At 50.2% G+C, this 22,158-nt stretch overlaps 2 protein-coding genes across 29 annotated transcripts in view; one reads left to right on the top strand and one right to left on the bottom strand.

Annotated features, from left to right (window-relative positions):
- Positions 1-802: 802 nt before the first annotated feature.
- Positions 803-10,315, bottom strand: PEX16 (peroxisomal biogenesis factor 16). Of its 6 annotated transcripts, none has more exons than XM_073348157.1 (11): positions 10,137-10,173; positions 8,214-8,249; positions 7,214-7,290; positions 6,162-6,295; positions 5,610-5,713; positions 4,849-4,929; positions 4,132-4,284; positions 3,747-3,819; positions 3,216-3,335; positions 2,478-2,542; positions 803-1,167 (listed from the first exon to the last, which is right to left on the bottom strand). In XM_073348157.1, exons 1-11 carry the CDS (start codon positions 10,156-10,158, stop codon positions 1,109-1,111), a joined length of 924 nt encoding a protein of 307 aa, XP_073204258.1. In that variant the 5' UTR covers positions 10,159-10,173; the 3' UTR covers positions 803-1,108. The 6 variants fall into 6 exon arrangements, 5 of the variants coding, with proteins under 5 accessions (XP_073204258.1, XP_073204256.1, XP_073204257.1 ...); XM_073348155.1 differs by lacking the exon at positions 10,137-10,173 and adding an exon at positions 9,143-9,895; XM_073348156.1 differs by lacking the exon at positions 10,137-10,173 and adding an exon at positions 8,540-9,134.
- Positions 9,393-22,158, top strand: part of LARGE2 (LARGE xylosyl- and glucuronyltransferase 2) — a 118,524-nt gene continuing 105,758 nt past the window's right edge. For 17 of the 23 annotated variants that reach the window (XR_012159406.1, XR_012159407.1, XM_073348121.1 and 14 more), the window contains exons 1-2: positions 9,393-9,579; positions 17,944-18,151. The gene's annotated coding sequence lies outside the window, so the exon portion shown is untranslated. The remainder of the gene's footprint in view (positions 9,580-17,943; positions 18,152-22,158) is intronic. The other 6 variants (XR_012159408.1, XM_073348138.1, XM_073348137.1 and 3 more) reach the window with 4 other exon arrangements.

A 22,158-nucleotide genomic window follows, 5' to 3' on the forward strand; every position in this document is an offset into this window, starting at 1 on the left:
CAGCTGGGCCCTGGCCATTAAGCTTTGCACATAGGTAAATGTTTGTTGAATTGATTTGTCTGCACTCCCCGTATTGGCCAGCCACAGCCTCCTCGGCATTGCTTTCCAGCCCCCACTCTCAGGCTGGCAGCTGCTCAGCGAGCCCTTTTAGTGTACATTAGCTGCTAGAAAAGCAATGTACAAATTGTGGCATGCAATACCCACAGGATAGCTGTATGAAATTAAACAGCCTGAACCAACCACCAGAAGTCCCAGCTGTGGGCAAGGCAGACGCCAACTGAGGAGCGCGTGGGCATGATGGAGCCCTGCATTCTCCAGGGGAAAGAGCACTGAAGGGAGTGCTTGAGAGATAGACGGTGGCCATGGCAATAAGTGAGAGTCCCTGCAACAGGGAACTGCAGAGGTGGGCCTTGCTGCAAGAGCTAGCTATGGTGGAGTCAGCTGCCAAGCAGCCTGAGATGCCCCCAAACCAGTAGCTGGGGGGAGGAAGGAATGTTCCTGTCTTGCAAAGCTCCCCAGCAAACATCTGTGTTACTGGACTAGCTGCCCTGTATGGGAAGAACACCCCTGAATGAGCTTGAGAGAGCAGGGATTATCCTGGGGGGAAGGGAGCTGTAGCCCAGGGCAGAGAACTCAGACTGGGGGAGAAATCCTGGGAGGAAAGAGGCTCTTAGTCTGCCTCTTCAGCACAGCCAGCTTCCTCAGCAGGAAGAAGCCTCCAATAGTTTGGGCAAGGAGGGAAAGGCCTTGTTAACACAAGCTGGGCACAGGATCTGTCCCTGCACCCAGAGCAGACCGGCGGTCCCAAAAGCACTCTTTGACTTTATTACTGTGCGGCCATACAAAAGCTAAATGCTTAAAAAAAGAGGTCCTGGACCAGCACTGAAGCCACCGTATTGTACAGGCTAGGGGGTGGCAAAGGTCTCTCACCATATAGTGTCCGTTGTTCACAGCTACGTAAAAAAAGTTACAAGCCCCCCTGGAGAATGGGAGTCTCTACTCAATGGTTTAACTGAAAAATAGATACGACAGAAACATCCCTCCACAGAGACATCCTGTCGCCACTCTGAGTCAGCCCCGGTCACAGCAGCAAAGGGACACTTCCCCATCAGCCCCAGTTATAGAAATAGATTTTCTGCCAAGCTGGTAGGTAATTCATCATTGGTCCTGAAATGAGAGAACGAGAGACCAGGTGAGCCACAGTGGGGAACAACAGTTTAAAGATGTACACTATGAGCATGGATTTCCCACATACATCTCTGCTGATGCTCCTCAATCCCAGCCCACAGCCTCCTGTTATGCCATTCCTAGCTTTTCCCCAAGCAAAATCACCAACTGTGCCCTGCTGGGTGGTGGTGCTGATGTGCCCACTGGGAGTAGAGCAAGACAAGACTTATATGACCAGCGACAGGCCTTGAAACTTGGACAACAGAGGCAAGAGGTGAGGCACTGACACCTGTGCACTGGCGAAGAGGTTTCCCCTCTGCCCCAGGACGGCAGCTCCCCACGCTGGAAGAAACCTGTGGATAGGAGAGCACCAGCCAAACTATAGGGAAGGGGCAGTAACCCAACTCAGCACCAAAGATCAGCTGCAAAGACACAGTCTCCCTCAGTTCCTGGCTAAAATCATGTAGCGTTGCTATGCAGTGTTACACTGCTCCCGTGGTCCGCTCCAGAGAGGGCTGTGTTTCAGCAGGAGGTGGAAGAAGAGGGAAGACTCTGGTTTGTAGATTGTAAAGTGCTTTGCGATCCTTTTGGAAGAGGTGCTAGAGGAATCATAGAATAACAGGGTTGGAAGGGACCTCAGGAGGTCATCTAGTCCAACCCCCTGCTCAAAGCAGGCCCAATCCCCAATTTTTGCCCCATATCTCAAAATGGCCCCCTCAAGGATTGAACTCACAACCCTGGGTTTAGCAGGCCAAAGCTCAAACCACTGAGCTATCCCTCCCTTCCACCCAATGCAAGATTGTTTCCATTCTTTAATTCACAGTCCATCCAAAACTACCTTGGAGTAACGGTCCCTGGCAGCAATTTGGAGAGGGTTACTGCTCACTCTGTGTTCTGCTTTGCACAGCTCAGTGCTTATGAGGTGGGCGAAGATGGGACGAAGGGGCATCAGCAGAGCTGTGTATGGGGAGCATAGCAGGATCAGCACAGCAGAGTGCACTGGAGGTCAGGACTGAGGTGCACTGGCAGAACTGTGCAGGGAACTCAGGACTGAAATCCAGCCAACTCTGACTGGGGCAGGTGGGGGGGTATTTGAATGATTAAAATCGTGGCGCTTAAGTCTCTACAATATTTAACCCCTTACTGTTTGGATTTAAACCAGCACATGAGTGTTAATGGTAGGTATTCTGGTGGCAAATAATCCACGGGCTTTTCCTCACTCCTTTGCCAGTCAGACTCTAGCCTGTGACATACGCCCCAACTCCAGCCCCTCCCAGTGGAAATGCAGCCCACTACAGCTGCCTACTTACGTGTGACTAACCCGACTCCAGGGACATAATCAGCCAGCAGGCGGAGCAGGAAGAGGATCCGGCCCCTAGGGGAACAGAAAGAGTGTGGATGAAGCCAGTGCAATGACCTCATGTTCCAGTCTGTCGAACGTGCTAGAAGAGGCCTCCTCATTTGATAATGAGAACTGGATTTTTCTCAGCTCAGCTGCTTTGCTGCCCTTGAATATCCTGCACCCCCAAACTGCCAGCTCCCCACAACTTCCCATGTTAGGATTTTAATGCAAACAAGAGTGATGCAGGTGAAGCAGGTCAGAGTGAAAGATGCTCGAGATCTTCAATACAGCCTGAGCCCACTCTGGCTTCCTAGCTAGGTAGAGGCACCAAAGCACCTTAGTGAAGGCCCGAAGTATAACTGTGTTAAAAAAAGAATTAGATAAGTTCATGGAGGACAGGTCCATCAATGGCTATTAGCCAGGATGGGCAGGGACACAAATCCCTGCTCTACGTGTCCCTAAACCTCTGACTGACAACAGAGACTGGATGACGGGGATGGATCACTGAAAATTACCTCTGTTCATTCCCTCTGAAGCACCTGGCATTGGCCACTGTTGGAAGACATGATACTGGGCTAGATGGACCTTTGGTCTGACCCAGTATGGCCACTGTTATATTCTTAGAGCACCTTGCTCATCAAATATCCTGTTGGGGGATGGCTCCTTTATAGGGGGTACATTCAGAACAGCCAGCAGGCCCCCTTACTCTGAGTATCGGTCATAAAAAGGAGATCTCAGCAGGTAGTACAGCAGCAGGATGGTTCGGCGTCTCAGCTCCAAGCGCTCTCGCTTATTCAGGTCTTTCATATCACTCAGTAAACTTAGGCTGGAAAGAGAAGGGCAGGGAGTTAACTCAAGAGATCCATGGCCAGAGCAGGGGAGTTCTAGCATCTAGTCCCTGCTGCTCTCAGCTTCATGTGAAGTGGAGCACTGAGCAGGCCTCCCTGCTCCTCTTCAGAGGAAAGGCTAACCACCGAACTAGGGACAGCGCAGCGTGAAGGTGCTGCAGGGGTGGATCCTGAGAATCTTGGCGTGGGACTTTTTGCTGTCACAAATAACTGCTCCCACCTGCAGCTCCACCCCGTCCCCCACTGCTGCTTCTACCTGAAGGGCTTATGCAGCACGGAACAGCAGGACACCAGTGGGATCAAATGGGGACAATCGAGACAAACAGGACTGAGAGTTCAACCCCAAAACACCCAACGCTGAAGCCCTAGGTGGCCTCCCTCCAACTGACCTTGTGATATCCAGAATTCCCGAGAGGAGCCAGGGCTTCCATGATCTCTGGCCCCATATGCCTAAACTCAACACTGGGAACAGAAGAGTCAAGGAAAGGAGAGAACAGACATGGTTGGGAGCAGCTGGGTAGGCAAAATGACCCTCCAGGCAGCCCTACAAGATTAAGCTCCAACACGTTAGTACCATAAACGCCCCATGGAAGAGGCTGGTATGACCTGCTCTTCTAGTCCAAATGGCTGAGCGCACACAGGGACCCTGGCTAGAGCACCTTCTGTGCCTGTTCATTCATGGACAGCTGCATGGAAGGCTGCGCACTGAGGCTGCAGTACTCCGGTGGGGTACAAGGCACACTACAGGCACTAACAAAAGCCAAGTCAGGATACAGTGGAACAGAGGCCGGGTGATGTAGACAGATTCTGCAATGGTTTCCTGAAGCCCCAGAGGGGTGGGAGCCTGGTTCATCTCCTCTGCTCTTCGGTTCTGTTTTCCCTCCCTCTGTTGGGGAGACCCCCAGTGCCTGGATTGCAAGGCTGGGGCTGAAACAGAGTTGCAGACGAGATTTCTAATGTAAACTGTGCCTTTCTCAAGCATCCAGCGCACAAACACTGGCCTTTCAGCGACGCCCAGGGGAGGGGTTGGAATGGGAGAACTCTGAGGACTACAGTCACATGGTAGAGGCTGTGGCTCTGGCTTTCCCCAAGCATGGAGAAGAAGCTGGTTATAGTCAACACAGAGGGAGCTCCCCTAGGAGCTGGGGCAGATAGTCAGAGAAGGCTTTCCTGGTATCTGGCTACTTCAAAGCACGGGGAGCTGAATAGTCATGCTGAAGACTTATCCCATGACACAGGTATGCCTAGGCTGAAATAATCCTGGTGCCAGGCCCAGCACAAGCACCGATCCTGTTGCTTTCGGGGGGGATGGGGGAAGAGAGAGAAACAGGCCAGTGGTGGGAACAGTCCCCACTTGGGTAAGCCAGCGAGCTCCCACTGGTTACACTCCAACACTCCAAAAGAATCTGTAGCTTGGCCACGGAGTCAAGGCAGACACAGCAATGTCAGGGTTTATGCCGGGGCACAAGCTGACCAGGGAGAGGTACTTACTGCTTTCGAGGGACCTCACAATGCGGCTGGAGCGCCTCCCAACATATGTCTGTTCCTTTCCTGCTGAGCTGCCTTCCTTGTCTGCCAGGAGAGAGGCACGACAGCGAGATCAAGGATGTAACTCTGAGTTAAACTTCCCTGCAGCTCTCTGTTAACACTGCTCTGAGGTGGCATAGGAGCACCCTCTCCCAGGACAAAGTTCTCATCGCAGCCCCTTCTCCTCCCTCTAGAGTACTAACTTCAGGAGGCCAGGGAGTCCGAGTGCTTTATGTCTGATGGCTTTACGTTTCAGCTGTTAAGTCTGGCTTTTCTGAAACTGCTAACACTGAGCACAGCCAAGCGAAGTGCAGGAAGGTACATGGTTGCACATGCAGCCTGCTATTCCAATCCTGCCGCCCCTTCCCCCAGCTCTGCTAATGCACCTCTAGCCAGTCTTGCAGCCTTCTTTTCTATTCCAGATTTAGGCCCATCATCCCATTAGGGCTGACAGTCTAAGGGAGCAGTACCGTTAAGTTAACCAAGGTGTGTGTAGGTGCATGCTGTGGAGAAGGATGGGACTGGAGAGTAGCACAGTTCCAGCTGCTTGGCTTGTGGAATTCTTACAGCTTCCCTGATGCCCAAACCACTCGGCTAATGAGGACTTTCAAGCAGGGCTAACTGGATGACACTCCCACTCCACTGTGCCCCACAAAGTCTCCAAACTACCCCAAATGTCTGGTAAGCAGCAAGAAGCTGAGGCAATCCTAGTGCAATGGACTCACCTTCTGATTGGAGCTGCTGCTGCTCCCTGTCCAGTGGCATGATGGGAGGAGATGTCTGGATACCAGCTTTGTACCATAGCAAGAGCAGGAGGCGCAGGATGGCTCTATGGGGCATAGACAAGTCAGGAGGTGTAAGCATCAGGCACACACTACAGAAACCCAGCTTCATGGTGAGGCAGCAGCCATAGGAAACAGGGAACACACAACCTCTGCTTTGCATTGAGCGAATGGGGCCAACAGCCACTCTGCACATGGCAACAGGACCCAACACTGCTCATCATTGGCAGGTCCCTTCTTCGCCCTTACTCTGAACACTGCCTTACCACAGCCAGGAGCACCACCACAAAGGTGAGAATCTCCAGCAGCAGGAAATCTAATAGTCTTGTGCAGCCCCAAACGTGCACAGCCTCATGGAACAGGCTTGCACCATCTTCTTCCACGAGCTCAGATCTGCTGGATGCTCTCTAGGTAACATCTCACTCATTAGCCCGTGGTAACAAGCCCTCCCTTTCTGTACAAACACACCCTCCTCCCTCCACCTGGAGCACTCACTTAGCCAGCTGGATGAGGATTATGATGGTCCATCGGCCCATCTCACTCCACACCTTGGCAGCCCCCATCTCCGCAAACACTTCCACACACTCGAGCACACTCAGCCATGTCAGCAACTTCTGCTGGGGTAGCGACTGAAAACACAAAGAGGGGGAGAGAGTAAGAGGCAGCAGATTCTGGCTGTGTGTCACTCAGTGTGTAAGTCCAGCCCACTCTGAAAGTTCTACTTCCAGGGTGAACCGAGGAAGGGTTAGATGGGGGCTCCTGGGAGTAAATGGCAGATTTCCTTTCAGACGCTGTGTAGCCCACTGATGAAGAGGACTGGCTGAGATCCCACTCATTTCACGTGTGGCCTTCAGCAGTGAAAAGCCAGTTAGGCTCATCCAGTTCAACTTTCTTGTTCACTAGACAGCTGAGATCCTGGCTATAGACTTGCATTCTTCAGCTGGCACGGGGCCTGACACATCCAAGCCCACAGAATAGGCAGGTTATCAGAACAGAGGCCTTTCTAACGGAAGCTCTAACACAGTGATCGCTGAAGGCTGGCTTGGGGTATGGAGAGATTCTTACAAGAAAGAAGCAGTCAGGGTTGGGCTTGGATTTTTTTGTTTTGTTTTACTGTACATAGAATGGCATAAGGGGCCTGATTCTGTGTTGCACCAGTCAGGAGATGCAGTCCAGAAGAGGGGAAGGGCAAAGGTGGCTTTATACCTCCTTTGTGAATCCCAGATTGTGAGCTTCTCAGTGACTGGTGTGGTCCAGAGCATAAGTTAGAGGCTGCTCTAATTTATTGCAGCCTTACATGGGCTGCCTACAGACTTCTGCACAGCCCAGAATTGCCAAAGTGCAGAGCGCCCTGGTCGCTCCTCTGGGCTGGCAAGCCAGGACAGCACAGCACTAGTGCATGCCACATATTCAGAGGGCTGTTCTGGCCTCTTTATGCCACCAGAGGGGAATAGTGTAAAGGGGCTGCAGCAGGGACTGGAATCTGGGCCAGTAGGTTCTACAGAAATGCCTGTGCCAATCCCGCCCCCTGTGCACAAGAGCCTCACCACAGGCAGGGTCCGCTGTAGCTCCTTTCGGAGGATCCAGTCATTTAACAGCACCAGGAGATTGGAGGCAGAGTACACTGGGAAAGAAGACAGTGATTCACATGGGAAAGAGATCTAGCCACTGACTGAACCCTCTCCCCACCCAGTCATAGGATATGGCAGAAGCTGAGCGCTCAGGAGAAAAATCTTTCCACTGAGGCAAATGAATGGGTGGGACTAGGGTTGCCAACCCTCCAGGATTGTCCTGGAGTTTCCAGGAATTAAAATTAAAGAGTAATCCTTAATTTAAAAAAGTCATGTGATGAAACCTCCAGGAATTCATCCAACCAAAGCTGGCAACCCTAGATGGGATGGACAGACTCCCGATGGCTCAGAGAGGCAATGCAGCTAACAGCAAAGTTAAGTGAATGATGATTTTTAGCGAGGACTATGTTCCAGGAATTTGACCCCAGACAGAGTGGGAGATAGTGGGAGATAGACTGAGCTTGCTGTGGGGTAGGGTCTCTGGCCAACTCCAAGTTAGTAACATAGCCACTCTTTCTGGTTTCATTCAAACAGCAGCTGGTAGAGAGCTTCATATCACCAGGTTCCTACAACACAGTGAAAAGAGTACTCACCTGTTAGTAAGTTCAGAAAGGCAAAGTTAACAAATTTAACAAAAGCAATGGCCAAATAGCAGCCACTAGCATCAGAGGGAACAGGGAGCCCCATAAAAGCCTAGACTAGCAGCTGGCAAAGAAACAAACATTCCCATCAGACCCAAGGGAACACCTCGCCTCGCCTCACCCTGCCCCAACTGAAGCAACACTTGCACGAGCATTAGGGAACAACAGCCACTGAATAATCCCAGCCATGCAGCAGCAGCACTCCAGTTTCAGACCTGCACCTCTTTCCCTGGTACAATGCTCAGCCTTCCCTCCCCAAAGTCTGCCGGTTATCTACACAACATTTGCAGATGGCACAGTTCTGGTGCCGCATATCAGTTCACCAGCATACGTACCAAGCTCAGAAAGTTCATGGGAATCAGAAAAGCGACCTGGGAAATAAAGGAGCGATGTTAGAGGAGGGTCTGTCATGCTGCTGAAAACCACCACAATCACTGCTTCAGAGAGAAACAATTACTTTAATCAATGCTAATAGGGAATTCTTAGCTAAAGGGTTTCAAGTATCCATCAAGGATGTCTCTCAGGGAGCCCAGAGATTAACATTCTCCTGCCCTCAAAATAATAAATAATAATAATAATATCAGGTTACTTCCTCCCCTTCCCATTGCTCTGCCTCTTTCTGGCCAAGTACTAGATGAGGTTTTATTATTTTTTCTTCAACCTTCCAATATCTGTGCAAGTCCAGCAGGCGAGGGGGGGTGTCCTGCAGGCTGATGCTCCCTCATTTCTTGGCATCTTACAGGCCAAAGGTGATGTGCCAAAATATTTTAACCATGTGTTCAGGTTTGTTTTTTTTTTACTTTGTTAAACGACCAACCACAGCGTAGGCTACACCTGGAGCACGGACTTCATTATCTTCTCCACCACATGCCTGAGTTCAGAGCAGGCTGATCCTGCTGGCCCAGCAGCGTGTGAATCGCAGAGATACAAGTCCATCTTTATCTGAACCGTAGTAACTCGAGGCAATGCAGATGGACCTGATTTACAATGGTTATGATGTAGTGGGGCCCTGTCAATGCAACTCGTGACAGATCAATAAAAAACTCCACTGTGTAATGGGCGGGACTGGCTAACAGAGGTGGTGGGGCACACACTCCCAGAGTTCCCGTCCGACGGAGTCCGGACACCTGGGGTCCCGCCCGCCCGGGGAGCGGGGTCTGTGGGCGGGGCAGGACGCCTGGGTTCCTGCCCCAGCTACCCGTAGAGGCGGTCGTTAAGCGCCCGGACTCCTGGGTCCCCCCAGCTCGCTCGCCCGCCCCGGTACCTGGCAGCAGGTAGGAGAGGCCCCGCACGGTGCCCTCCAGCTGCGCAGTGGCGGCCGGGTGCTGCCTCACGTACTCCTGGTAGCGGTGACAGAGGCGCCGCAGCCTCCCCAGGGGCCCGGCGGCGGCCATGGCTCCTTGGGAGCCCTTAGTTCCACCGCCGCCCGGCACACGCTTCCGGGTAGGAAACTCCGCGCCTGCGCACTGAGCTGCTCACACGCCGGACTCTCCCCTCTGCGCCTGCGCACCGAAGGCAGTCGGGCGCAATCTGCCAAGACCCGCTAGCCTCTTGAATCGAGCGCGGAGCAGCAAGGAGGATGAATCGAGCGCGGAGCGGCTGGGTCCGCAGCCGGGACGGGGCGGAGGTGATTTAAAGGGCTGCGCGGGAGCGAGCGCGGCGGCGGCAGCTACACCGACGGCGGGGGCGCGCTGGCCTCAGGTACGGGGCGGCGCCCGGGGAGAGACACCCCTGCAGGGCGGCCCCGCGGGGCAGAGAGTCCGGGTGCCCGAGGGGGGCTTCCAGGCCAGCGCTGAGGGGGTGGCCGGGCGCCCCCCTGCTCCGCTCCCGTTCAGGCCACTCTTCTCTTGCGGCGCCCCCGGAGCCTTCCTCCCGCTCCCGCGGGGCTCGGGGCCGTTGCCGGGCGGGGGCTCCCCGTCGGGCTCGGCTCGGCTCTGCACAGCGCTGAGCAGCGAGGCGCCCCGCCAACCCTTCGGGGCGTGAGACAGCGCCGGGCTCTGCCCCGTCCCGCGCCCTGCGAGCCGCCCCGCAGGAACCGGGCACCGCCCTCCCCCGCCAGGCCCGCTGCCGTGGGGTTCCCGCCTCGCTCCGCCAGCCCCGGGAGCGAGTGGGCGGAGCGGGGAAAGCAGGAGGCAGGTTTCCCTTGAACACCCTGAACAGCCCGTAACAGAGATGCAGGTTCGGGCAGTGATGGCCGGACCAAACCTTGTCCCTTGAGGTTGCTGGATTTAGTCGTGGCTGGGTGGGTACTGTCCCACCTTGTGGCTGTTCAGTGCCCATTGTGAGATGAGTTGGTAGGTCTCATTCATTTCCCAGCAGAAAGATGTCCACGTTGTTTTGACGCAGCTTTAACTGGCCTCTTCGTTGTCAGACTCAGTAGAGAAGCCAAGTATTAATAAGTCATGGAGTCTGAGCTCCTCTTTTCACCCTTCATTCCTCTTTTCCCAGAGGCGGGAGTCAGATTCTCTAGGGCGGGTGTGAGGTCTGATGGCATAATTTGTGAAGTGCTCTGTGCCTTATGAGAGCACTCTAATTATAATACTGCAGAGCAGTAGGGCGGTGCTGGGGTGCTTGCTTTCCTACTGTCTATATGCTACAAATATTTGGGAGCTCTTCATTTTTAGGGCCATCAGTTTGGCACCTTTTCAGCAGCCCTAAACTCTCTCACATCCTGCGTGTATGAGAAGGATGAGTGTAAAGGCAAAAATAGTCAGTGTGGGGGTGGAGAGTGAGTAAAAGCTTCTGAAATCCTTGTAGAAAAGACTTAAAGAAGTTAAGAGGGATGGAATTGAAGAACATGGGTGGGATTAAAAATGTGTGATGCGGCCATTACCCTTTAAGGCTTGTGGTAAAGCTAGGGAGAGGGGTGGGACCTGGAAGTGGGGAGGTGTTTCACTTAAATTAATAGGTTTGAAACCTCCAGTACAGCTCTGCAGGGAACCTTAATTTAGGGCTGTGAGCCCTGCTGATGGGCTAACCAGCTGTTAGTGGAAGGCAAAGAGGCTTTGAGTATCTCTAGAAGGAGGGGACACTAGCTGGAATTTCCTGGGAGTCTAGGGCATTTGTACCATCATCCGTTGGATGTGACTGCTGCTTTTCATAACCAGTGAGGGGAAGGGAAGGAAGAGCCCCATTTACACTAACACAATCCACAGGTCCCTGGTATTTGGGGGAATCTGTCTCTTGTACCCATCTCTGAAATTAATGTGGGAAAGTGAATTCCATTCCCTACAGTGAAATATGGATGTGTAAACATCAGCTAAAATCTGACCCCGGAGGAGAGCTGTGAGATTTCACATCAAAGAACTAAAATCCCTGTGTTCAGACCAAATAAATTTTGGGGCCTCAAAGAATGCTCCATGATATACAGTAGAACCTGAGAGTTACGAACACCTCGGGAGTGGAGCTTGTTCATAACTCTGAACAAAACATTATGGTTCTTCTTTCAAAAGTTTACAACTGAACATTGACTTAATACACCTTTGAAACTTTATTATGCAGAAGAAAAATGCTACTTTTAACCATCTTAATTTAAACAAAACAAGCACAGAAACAGTTACCATACCTTGTCAAATCTTTTTAAACTTTCCTTTTATTTTTGTAGTAGTTTACGTTGAACACAGTCCTGAACGGTATTTACCCTTTTTTTGGTCTCTGCTGCCTGATTGCGTACTTCTGGTTCCCAGTGAGATGTAAGGTTGGCCAGTCAGTTTGTAACTCTTGTGTTCATAACTTTGAGGTTCTACCATACCTTTATAAACTCTGTGGGGTCTCCATGCCCTGCCCCACCATCTGCTCCCCACAAGGTCCTTGGGCAGGCCCTGGTGTGTTGTGAGGGGACCCTGGTATACACTGGGGACTCATCTGCAGACTTGGTGCGATTTTTTCCTTTCCTCCACTTGTTTGGCAGATGCTGTGTGACTATATGGCAAGAAAGCATGTGCAGGTCACACACAGACAGGAGATTGGAAGCTAGGACTTCTCAGTGTGTTGCGGTTGCCTTATCTGCCAAGGAATATATGATGTGTTACACTTCCTGCTCCTTTTAAAAGTACAGTGTAGAAGGGTCTTACGAGGATCAGAAACCCTACTGCTGGGGCATATTTAAAACTAGTTTGGGACAAAGCCTTGGAGAATAGACAGCAGCGGACAGTCTTGCCCCAGTTTGGAGTAGATGGGATCTAATAGTCATTTTCCATCTCGTAATCATACGAGTTGGGCCCAGTTTCTCATTACGTGCACAGCACCTCTGGGTTCTCCTGTACAGAACATTTGGAGATGGGGTGTTGCGCGTAAGGAACATCTAGCGTCAGAAGAGACGTGCATTAAAAAGAATTCAACTTATGTTTGAGAGGTGCTGAGCACGACTTCATGTCAGGAACGTGCTGACCCTGGGGACATGCAGCAACAGCATTCAAGCCAGTGTGATCTCCACTGCAGACTATCTGAGCTGCTGTAACATAATTTTTCAATTAAATACCCAGGCCTTGCCAGACAGCAGCTTGAGATCTGGCTGCCCAACAGCTTGTCTTCAATCAGATGGTTGGAATCCTCTGGCTTCTCCTGGGCATATGACCAGACAGTGCTAGTCTGTCACTAAGCAGGGGACATTGTGACAGAGGATTTACCCAGGGTGCAAACCTCCCTGATGTCTGTATCTGTTCCCCACCTCCCTGCTCTCCTTTTTGGCTAAATCACTTCTGTTCTCCACCCCAGCCTGTCCAGGAAAGTGACTCAGCATGTCAGCCAGTTTGGCCCCCTAGTGCTTTCATAATGAAGATGGAAAAGGGTGAAAGCTCTACTCAAAGCAAGTGAAGTTACCCTGCCTGGGAGGTTAGGCTCTCAGGCTTCCTTAGTTTGAGATTTATTGGGGGGTAAAAACTCCTGGCTCCTGCCTTTGCTAGGCTCAGATGGAGTCACTCAGAGACCCTCAGGTTCTGAAACCACTGGTGCTTTTATTTACAAGTTTGTGCACCCACCACCTTCTCACTGTACAATACGCACAGCTCTGGGTTCCTTGTGTCTGAACCCAGGAGGGAAGGGCTTTCTCCCTGCCTGCACTCCCTCACCTTCCTCCATCCCACCAGCCTGCTGCTTCTTCTCAGATGCTTATATAGCCCTGGGATAATTGGGCTGGCAGCTCTCTCTCATTCCCCAATTAGGGCAGGTTCTTTCCAGCCAGCTCCACTTTATTTACTTAAATGGGGCTGGTGCGGCAGGGGCTGGTTCTGCAATCTTCCTGCTCAGCACCCTGTCATATGGGATATGTGGGAAATGGCCCATGGTTGGGGTAAGGGTGAGGGGTTCCACTGTGCAAATCAGAGTTCAGGCTTCTCTGCAATTTACTGTTAAAACTCATCTGGGGAATGGACATGGTAGGGTCAGGTGGTTAGTGGGCAGTAAGGAGGAGAGTGCAGACTCAGCACTAGTCTTGGTATGACAATAAAACCAAAAGTAAGCTGACTGTGCAAGTCCAATCAGTGCTCTACCCTCTCAGTTCCTCCAACTTGCTCTGCTGCCAGTAACTTGCACTCTAGCTGGCTAAAGTCTGTCAGATTAGACTGTACTTGGGGAGACTGACTCCTGTAGAGTTGGGCACAGAACCTTATAGTTACCTCAGCAATGCTGCTCCTAGACCAGAAGCGCCTGAAATGACATTAAGTATCAGAGGGGTAGCTGTGCTAGTCTGGATCTGTCAAAGTGGCAAAGAGTCCTGTGGCATCTTATAGACGAACAGACATATTGGAGCATAAGCTTTCGTGGGTGAATACGAAAGAAGTGGGTATTCACCCACGAAAGCTTATGCTCCAATACGTCTGTTCGTCTATAAGATGCCACAGGATTCTTGAAATGACATTGTGGCACAACTTCCAGGAGCCTGAAAGTTATGCCCCTTTGGCATATGCAATTCTATAGCACCCACCAGGGGGTTAGACAGCTATAGAAAGTGGTGTTTAGGTAGTGAAACATTTAGGTGTGCATTTAAATGTTAATGGAAATACATCGGGGGAACCCAGACTTTGTGGGTTTATCTATGCTGGGAGGAATTGCCTCCTTAATGCTTGTAACACGTGGAGAAGTGGCCAATTTAAATTGTACCAATTTATATTTAGGGTGCAGGCACTCCCCTGTAGCGTATTAGCAGAGGTTGATATTCCTGTGAGGCCTGAGGGTATGCTCTCTTCAGTTGCTACACCGGGTTTTTGGCTGTTCAGTTAGTAGTGAGATGATCTCCCAGTAGTGTGGGACTATGCCTCTCCACACTAGTTTTCTGACTCTCCAATTGGGGCAGCTGAAGAAAGGGGCCCTGAGTCCTTGTATGGATCTCCTTCCTGGCTTAGCTATGCCACTTGCTGTGTCACTGACGTTCTTTATTTATTCCACCACTTTGTGAGTTCACCGCACACCCCCGGGAATAAATTACAAGCCGCAGATAATCTGTGGACAGATGGACATACAGAGCGTACTTTAGTCCATGACACATGAGCCCTGCCTAAAATGGGAGGCCTGATTCACTGTGGCATCTCGTGGGGAGCAAGGCCTGATAGGTAACTTTCTAACCCAGATCTAATGAAGAAGCCAGTCTGAGCTAGACCCAGGAATCTGTGCTGAGAAGTGCTTTGGACAGCAATGCTGGTGACATGAACAAGCCTGTCAGAACCTGCATGGTCCTTCCGGGGTCTGGAAAGGATCCCTTTGGCAGTCTTTTGCAGTTCATAGGGGGGCAGTTCAGTGCTGGGTAACATACAATAATCTAGTTTGAAATGCTGCTGCCTGCCCCATCTTCACTCTTAGTGGGAGCTAGATGACAAAAGCACCAGACCCATTGCATGGCGCGCACACCCCGAGTGACTTTAGAAATGGGAGGGAAGCTCAGGGGTTTGGCTGAAATATGCTGAGGATGCTGTGGGGTTGGAATATTCCATAAACTGAATTGGGACTCTCCCTTCTGACCCAAACACTACACCTTTTTCTGTTAGCATGCATTAGAACTAGAGCTGGGCAGACTGTTACAAGCCTCTCTCCCCATCTGGTAGCATGGAACATGCAGTCATTCAAGGTGTATGAACCAACAGCCTCCTGGAGAGGGCTGGTAGCAAGGTCTGGCTTTGATGAACTTCAAAATGTTGTAAGACTGGCCTGTTCTCCCAGGTGTATTCACCATGATGAGGAGATGGAGTTTAATGGAAGGGAGCCATCTTGGGGCTTGGGCACATGGTAGGGCTATTTAAGGCTTGGTTTGTTTGGTTAAAGGGGACCTCCAAAATCTGCTAGTGAGAAACTAGGTTTGTGCCTTTGTTAGTTTATGGTGGATGAAGGGGACCTGAGAGCCTCCTCGCCATTTCCTCCAAAAAACTATTTGCGCTTTCTCTTAGAAACAATAACAACGTCAAGTGTGGTCTTCACTTTCTTTACTGGAAATCTCCGTGAGGGGCTGAGTGAGGTGAAATAGGAGCTTTTTCCAGCTCTCGACTGAAAAGGATGGAGGGAGGTGTTTGACTCTTCTCTAGTGAAAGCTTTCTTTTCCAACTGTTTGGGTTGATAAAAACATGCCCAAAACAATCTTTAAAAATTCCACAGCCTGGTTCCTTTGTCTGGTTTCTTTTGCATGATACTGTTAGTTCTCCAGTTGGTCATAGTCTTTTAGGAGAAGTAGGGAAGATGAGACCTGAATTTATGATATAAAAATATGTAACCTGGACAGGTTACATATTTACATAAATTCTGTACTTGGTAAAGAGCCCCCAAAGGGTACAAAAGGGATGCTTTTTCTGTGTAGGTCTCTGTAATGAGCCTAGAGTTTGCTCAGGGAAGGTGGTCAATCCTTGCATCTCCTGAAGGGCAGAAAAATTAGTCGGACAAGGCTTCCAATTTCATTAACTCAGGATCAACTCTGCTGGCATGGAGACCTTCCCTTCCTATACTCCCCTTCAACTTTGTGGGAGGTGCTTCTCCTGCTAGGGTAGGAAAAATTTCAACTAAGGGAACATCTTCTCTCCTCCTGGCTTCACTGTTGCAGCTCTGCCAGCAGGAATCCTCACAGCAGGGTTGTGACAATTGCACCACAACTTTATTAATTAATTGTTCGTTCACCCTGAAGTCTCCTTTGAAGATGAAGAATTGGGTTGGAGATTGAAGGCAGTGTCCTCCGTGGCTCACTGCCTGAGCTTCTGACATCAGTGGGGTCCAAAGTCTCAGTGATAAGAAAAATATAAAAGTATTGTGTCTCTTCTCTACTGCACCTGCCAGAGAATCCTGGGCCTCTCCTGGTCAGGGAAATAGCCAACTGGCTGGTTCCAGGCCTACTGGGACTGTGAAAACTTCCCCACACAGCCCTGCCAAAGCATCTCAGTCATGCTCTGCAGCGCTCTCTGCTATTCCGTAGCTCCTGTTCTTCTAGAAGGAGGGAATGGTGTCTAGCCGTTGGAACAGGGGTGGCAGGAGGTGACTTGGAATCAGAACCCTAGGATTCTCTTTAAGGCTGGGCTTCAAATTTCTTGTGTGGCTGTGGGCAAATTACTTCGCCAGGCTGTGCCTCCATTTCCCTGTCTGTGAAATGGAGATGATACTTTGCTATCTCATAGTGGTATATGAGGAATAAATTTTGCAAAGTGTTGCCATGAGGTGCTCACGTGAAATACACAAGAGAAGGGAAATACAATAGAAAATATTTTCTCCTATTTTGGGGCCCAGTATGAATGCATTTTGTGTGACTCTAGTGTGAGAAGTCAGAGGCTAAAGGAGCCTGAAAGGGGATGTCGAATCTTGGGAACCATAGAATACAGTTGGAGGTCAGAGCCCTGCATCTGTCTCCAGTCAAGAGGCTAGGCAGCAGTCTGACTGTGGCTTGGAGAAAGGAGATGTGCCATCCTTCATGCCATACTGTCCATCCATTCATACTGCTGTGTAACTGCAGTGTTTGCACATGGCAGCTCACTCTCTCCTCTAGTATCTCTGGGACTAAGCAAGTGAATCTGTGTGACCTAGGAGCCTCAGGGATGGGGAGGTACTGCTGAAACAGATCTCAGCCTGGGGGATGTGGGTGTCACCTAAACTGGATGGAAAAGACCTTTTAAGGAACAAGTGTCTGCTTAATCCCAAGAATGTTACGATTCCTTCCTCCATGTACTTCCTGCCCTACTGCTGCTTAATATTGGAATGTCCCTGTATAGATACTCCTGACTTTCTCATCTGTGTCACTGGGGCTCAGGTTGCTCATTTGGGATGCTCACCAGGCAGAAAAATGGTTAAATGTTGTTCAGTGCCGTTTCTGTCCATTTCTTATACATATGCTGTATGAAGGGAAAAGCCAGGGAGTCCTGCACTAGGGAGAACTCACAACAGGCAACAACTGTCTTAATCACACTCTGGTCCCCAAAGTTTCTGGTCCAGTTTGACATAGTACACTTAGCATTTACTGTATAGAGATCAAAGCACTTCACTGGGGTGGAAGAAGTTTCCTTATCCCCATGTTACAGATGGGGAAACTGATGCACTGATAGGGGAAGGGATTCTCTCAAGGCCACATAGAGTCAGTGGCAGAGTAAGAAACAGAACCCAGGAGTCCTGGTTCCTCCCCAGTGCTCTCTCCACTGGACCATGCTGCTTCATTACAGCCTCAACCTTTAGACCAGCAGTATTGGGAGACCAAATGTTGCTGGTCAATTGAGAGTTTGGTTAAGACAGATTTGACCAGAGATACAAGGATCCTGAAGGGATAAACCTTCATCCAGATGCAGTACTTGGAGCTCGGGGGTGTGGGCAACTCTGAGTTGCAGCTCTGAGCCTATTTACTATAGTGGCCTAATGCCTAGATTTGGAGAGTCTGCTCAAGTGAGATTGTCCCCTTGCTGGGACTCATAGGGGACTGAGCTGGTGAAGGTGCAGGGTCCTTTATGCATGTGTCCCTAGACTCCTTCTGCAGGATGGCTTCACACTGCGAAGTTTCTACCTCACCCGCTGCACCTCTGGGGCTGTTCCTGGGGCCTAGCCCTGATCTCTCTCCCAGTCTCCTTTTGTTTTGTAACCTGATAATTTAGCAGTTTTTGTCTTTTGGGTTTCCAGGTGATGGTGAGCTGGGACGACCCCAAACTTAGCTGGAACCAGAAGTCTCTGTGATACTGGTGCTACCCCTGCTCTCTGCCCACAGAAGCCATGAACCTGTAACTGGGGAAGTTTCTCCTCAACCAATGTGTTACCACCAGATCTCCAGTACAGGAGCCAGCTGCTCCCAGTGTCCCTGATAGCCCTGTCACCTCAGCATCTTCCAAAGGTTGGTTTTCTTGCTCCTCTTGTAGAGAAGTTAAAGATACTCAGTCTCCTGCTATCCCAGTCTCTTCTTGCACAGACCAGTGAGGTTAGGGTAGAAGGTAAGATGGGGAAGGATGTTGGGATTGCTGGCTCCCTCTCTGTTCAATGGCGCATTCTACTCAGTCACTTATTGCCAGGCACCACTCCTCATCCCTGGTTAGGGGGTGTGCTAAGTCCACAGGACAGCCCCTGAGATTCCTGTTAGCCTCCCACAGCACCTGCCTTGTAACAGAAGGAGGAAGAACATTTGTCCTTTTTTGTCCACCTAAACCCTGGTGAGCAAAGGATCTTCTCTTTGTGTCTGTTACAAAGAGATGTCCCTTTAATGCACATTTGGAGATTCCCCTCCTCAAATCCTCTTGTTTCCAGAGAACCTTTGATCTCTAAATTTCAAATTCAGTTGGATACAGTGGCAGAGTCCTGGGCTACTTCACTTGAGAATTAAAGGATTGGAAGGGAAAAGTCCATTTTAGGGTGGAGGACCAGAAGGGACCCCTCAGCAATTTATTTTAGCAGACTGGGGACCTGCTCCTTGTGGCTCTTTGCCCTGTTTGGCATGAATCCCTCTCCCTCTGTGCACCAAGCATTTTTGGGGGCTGTCATTCTCCTCTGCTGCCTCCCCCGCCCCTCATTAGTGCATGGCCTGGCTTGTCTAAACCTTGATCGGATTTGTCAAGGCTCCTTCCCTTTTCTTCCTGTTCATTGAAGATTGAAACAAAGGAAATGGGAGAAGAAAGGGCCTAAGAATAGGAGTGAGGGAAATGAGTGACAGGCTGCCCCCTGCGCCCACCCCTTCCAGCTCTCATGGGGCAAAGCTAAAGCCAGTACACTTCACTTCAGAAGGCCGTGCCTTCCCCCTGCCACTAGCCTGAGTCAGGGCTTCTGCATTCTGTCCCTAGCTCTGCTGCTAGCTGACTTCATGGTTCACCTGCTCCCTTGGTCATGTCCCTATGGAACTGCTGCCTGCACTGGTTGTGTGCTGCCGCCAAGGCTATTCCCTCCACTACTGACCTCATAACCCAGACAGTTCTCGTCTAAATGGCCAGGCTGCAGCATTGCCTACTAAAATACCCACACCAGTGGGAGGAGGCTCCTTCTCCCCCAGCAGGGACTCTGTGGCGTGGGGACCCAAATGAATCTCACATATAAGTGGGCTGTTATTTTTACTGCTTTATTTTTAACGTGCCCTGTGCTGAGATGTTTCCCTCATTACCTGCACTAGCAAAGTGCTGCTCCTGCCAGCCAGCCAGCCCCTAATGAACCCAATACAGAGCTCTGACGGCTCCTGGCATCTGTACAGGACATTAAGCAGCAGGACTTTCCGGCTCCTCCCCATCCTGAGCCAGATAAGGACTCTGAACAAGGGCCTTTTGTGCAGCCAGGTCTGTGAGGAGGAGGCTAACCTGGTTTTGGGGAAGCAGCATCGATAGTTTGGCAGCTGATAGTCAAGGTCAGACTTTCCTGTGAGGCAGGAGACTTCAGTGTGAAGGGAGACTTGCTGGTCTCAGCACTTTTCTGGTTGATGTTAATCCCACCCCTGGCATTCTCCTCAAGCCCTTCAAACTTCCTTCCCCCACCTTGTCTCTTGATCTCTTCTGCCCTCTGCTCACAGCCTCAGTATTAATCTGCCAGGAGAAATTAAAAAACATGAAGCCCCAGCATAGTGATGCAGCCACTACAGTGTGAAATGCGTCCTCATCTGTCCATTCCTAATTGTCAGTCTCTAGGAAGCTTTTTCCTGGGGCTCAGCCTATATTTTCCTTTCATCCCCTTCTTTCTCATTCTCCCCGATTGTAACCCCCAAATAATCAGCGCTCTCGGGGCTTTCATTAAAGAACTCTGTAAAATGTTTGGCTATGAAGTGTGTGGATTTGGTGTTACTAATTCCTCTCCTTGCTTGGTAATCATTCATGCCCTTCAGGTATTTGCATTCTCTTACCATGTCCCTCTCCTCAGAGAGGTCACTTAGCCAAACTCCAAAGCTTCACTTATTTCCCCACATCTCTGTCCATTCCCTGTGCACAGAGTCAGTGGGAGAGGGAACTCCCAGTTCCCACCCCCACTTCCAACATACACACTGTCCAGAGGGCTGATCTAGATAAGCCACGCAGGTGGGGGGAGTTTGTTCTTTTAATTCCCTGGGTGGGCTTGCAGGGCAAGTTAGTTTTCTGTGACTACTCCACACTGATGATCCTCTTGGTATAGAAGAACCCAGACAGATTTTGCTATTTTCAGGTGCATTATACAGAGGGACTGTCCTTGCCCTGCTCCACGATGTAATGCCTCTGTTGCTGCAGCCCAGACAGGTCAAGTTCCACTGCAGGGTTATTGACCAGCAAAACCTTTGTGTTAAAGTGACTGTAGTGAAAGTTTATGCCTTTCAAGTCAAATAAATAATGTTCAGTCAAAGCAAGCACATGTTTCCCCTTCTGTATTTTACAGGGTAATTGCTGGGCTGGTGGGCTCAGCACAGGTATAAATTAGCCATGCAGTTCAGTTGGGTTGCAAAGTGCTTGAGCTAGAAAGCTCCTGTCATCGCCAGTGAGTCCATCACACGCTTGCAGTTTGTTGATGACCTTCATATAATGCTCATCTCCCCCCGTGTTATTTATGTCTCTTGCAGAGACCCCATCCCCTGGTATTCCAGTGCAGTGCATGTCCCAGAGTGTGCAGACTATCTTGTGTTCCAGCATCAGATACTGCACTCTTTTTACACTACTTACCAGCTCTGGGCACCGTGGTTAGATTGGAGGCAGGTGTAAGCTGCAGGGGGAGAGGTGTCTGGCTCAGTGGTGCTCTCCCCAGGCTAGCAGTAAATTCAAGCTACCCAAACCTTGGGTTTCATATGGAAAATAAAATCCCTTCTCCTCACAAATGTCAGTAGTAAGAAGGGGAAGGCAGATATCTTCTCTCCCTGGTGCCCCTGCCAGACAGATACAGTGCAGAGTGGGGGGCTTGAGCCAGCCCTGGTGTTACCAGTCTGTGCTGTCTCCTTTGGGCAGCAAGGGCTTATGTGTAGTAAGAAGGGGAGACATGGTTCTTCCTCCTCCTGAAATTGCCCTTCAAAGAGTTATCATAGCAAAAGCTAGTGGGGCAAAGGAATTAATCTATCAACCAAGTTGAAAGCCAGAATCTCCTGAGCATGAGCTTGAATTCCCCATGATGCCGTTCGGTTCCAACTGCATGGCAGGCTTTCAGATAGGGGTCTAGTCAGCAGAACACTGGCCTGGGAGACTGGAGACCTGGGGTTCTGTTCCTAGCTCTGCCACCAACCTGCTGGATGACGTTGGGCAAGTCACCACCCTTCTGTGCCTCTCTTCCCACCCTTCAGCTGTCTTGTCTATTTAGATGGTAAACTCTCCAAGGCAGGGCCTGTGTTTCACTATGCACTGGTCTGTACTCCAAAGTTACATCAGCATAGCAGCGTCTCAAAAGTGTGAAAAATCTACACTCCTAAGCAACGTAGTTAAACTGATCTAATCCTTGGTGTAGACAGCACTAAACTGATGGAATAATTCTTTGCCCTAGCTGTAATGCTGCCTGCAGTGACTTAAGAGCATGAGTACCAACTCAGGGCAGACTGTTAAGAATCACAACTCAAATTGGTTGTGACTTTTATACTTAGATTTCACCTACCAATTATCAAGTGTAAACTCCTTAGGCACTAGAACAGCCTGAACGTGGAGTCAGACAGTCCCCTTGGGTACTCTATCTTGCCATCCAAGTGAACATATCCTCGTGACAGATGGGCCCTTACACCAAGAATCACACCAATATTCAAGTTACTCACAAAGGACCAATCACTTACCCAGGTCAATTGCACTTAGATTTCATACCAAAGACTATGTTTGTAGCCAAGCCTATAATAAACTATATAAATATTTGTTAAGTAGGAAAAAGAAACAAGAGATTTTTTACAAAGTTCAAGCAGGGAAACATATACACAAATGAGTTATTATCTTAAATTTT

Source organism: Lepidochelys kempii, chromosome 6 (assembly GCF_965140265.1).
Source record: "Lepidochelys kempii isolate rLepKem1 chromosome 6, rLepKem1.hap2, whole genome shotgun sequence".
Taxonomy (NCBI): Eukaryota; Metazoa; Chordata; order Testudines; family Cheloniidae; genus Lepidochelys; species Lepidochelys kempii.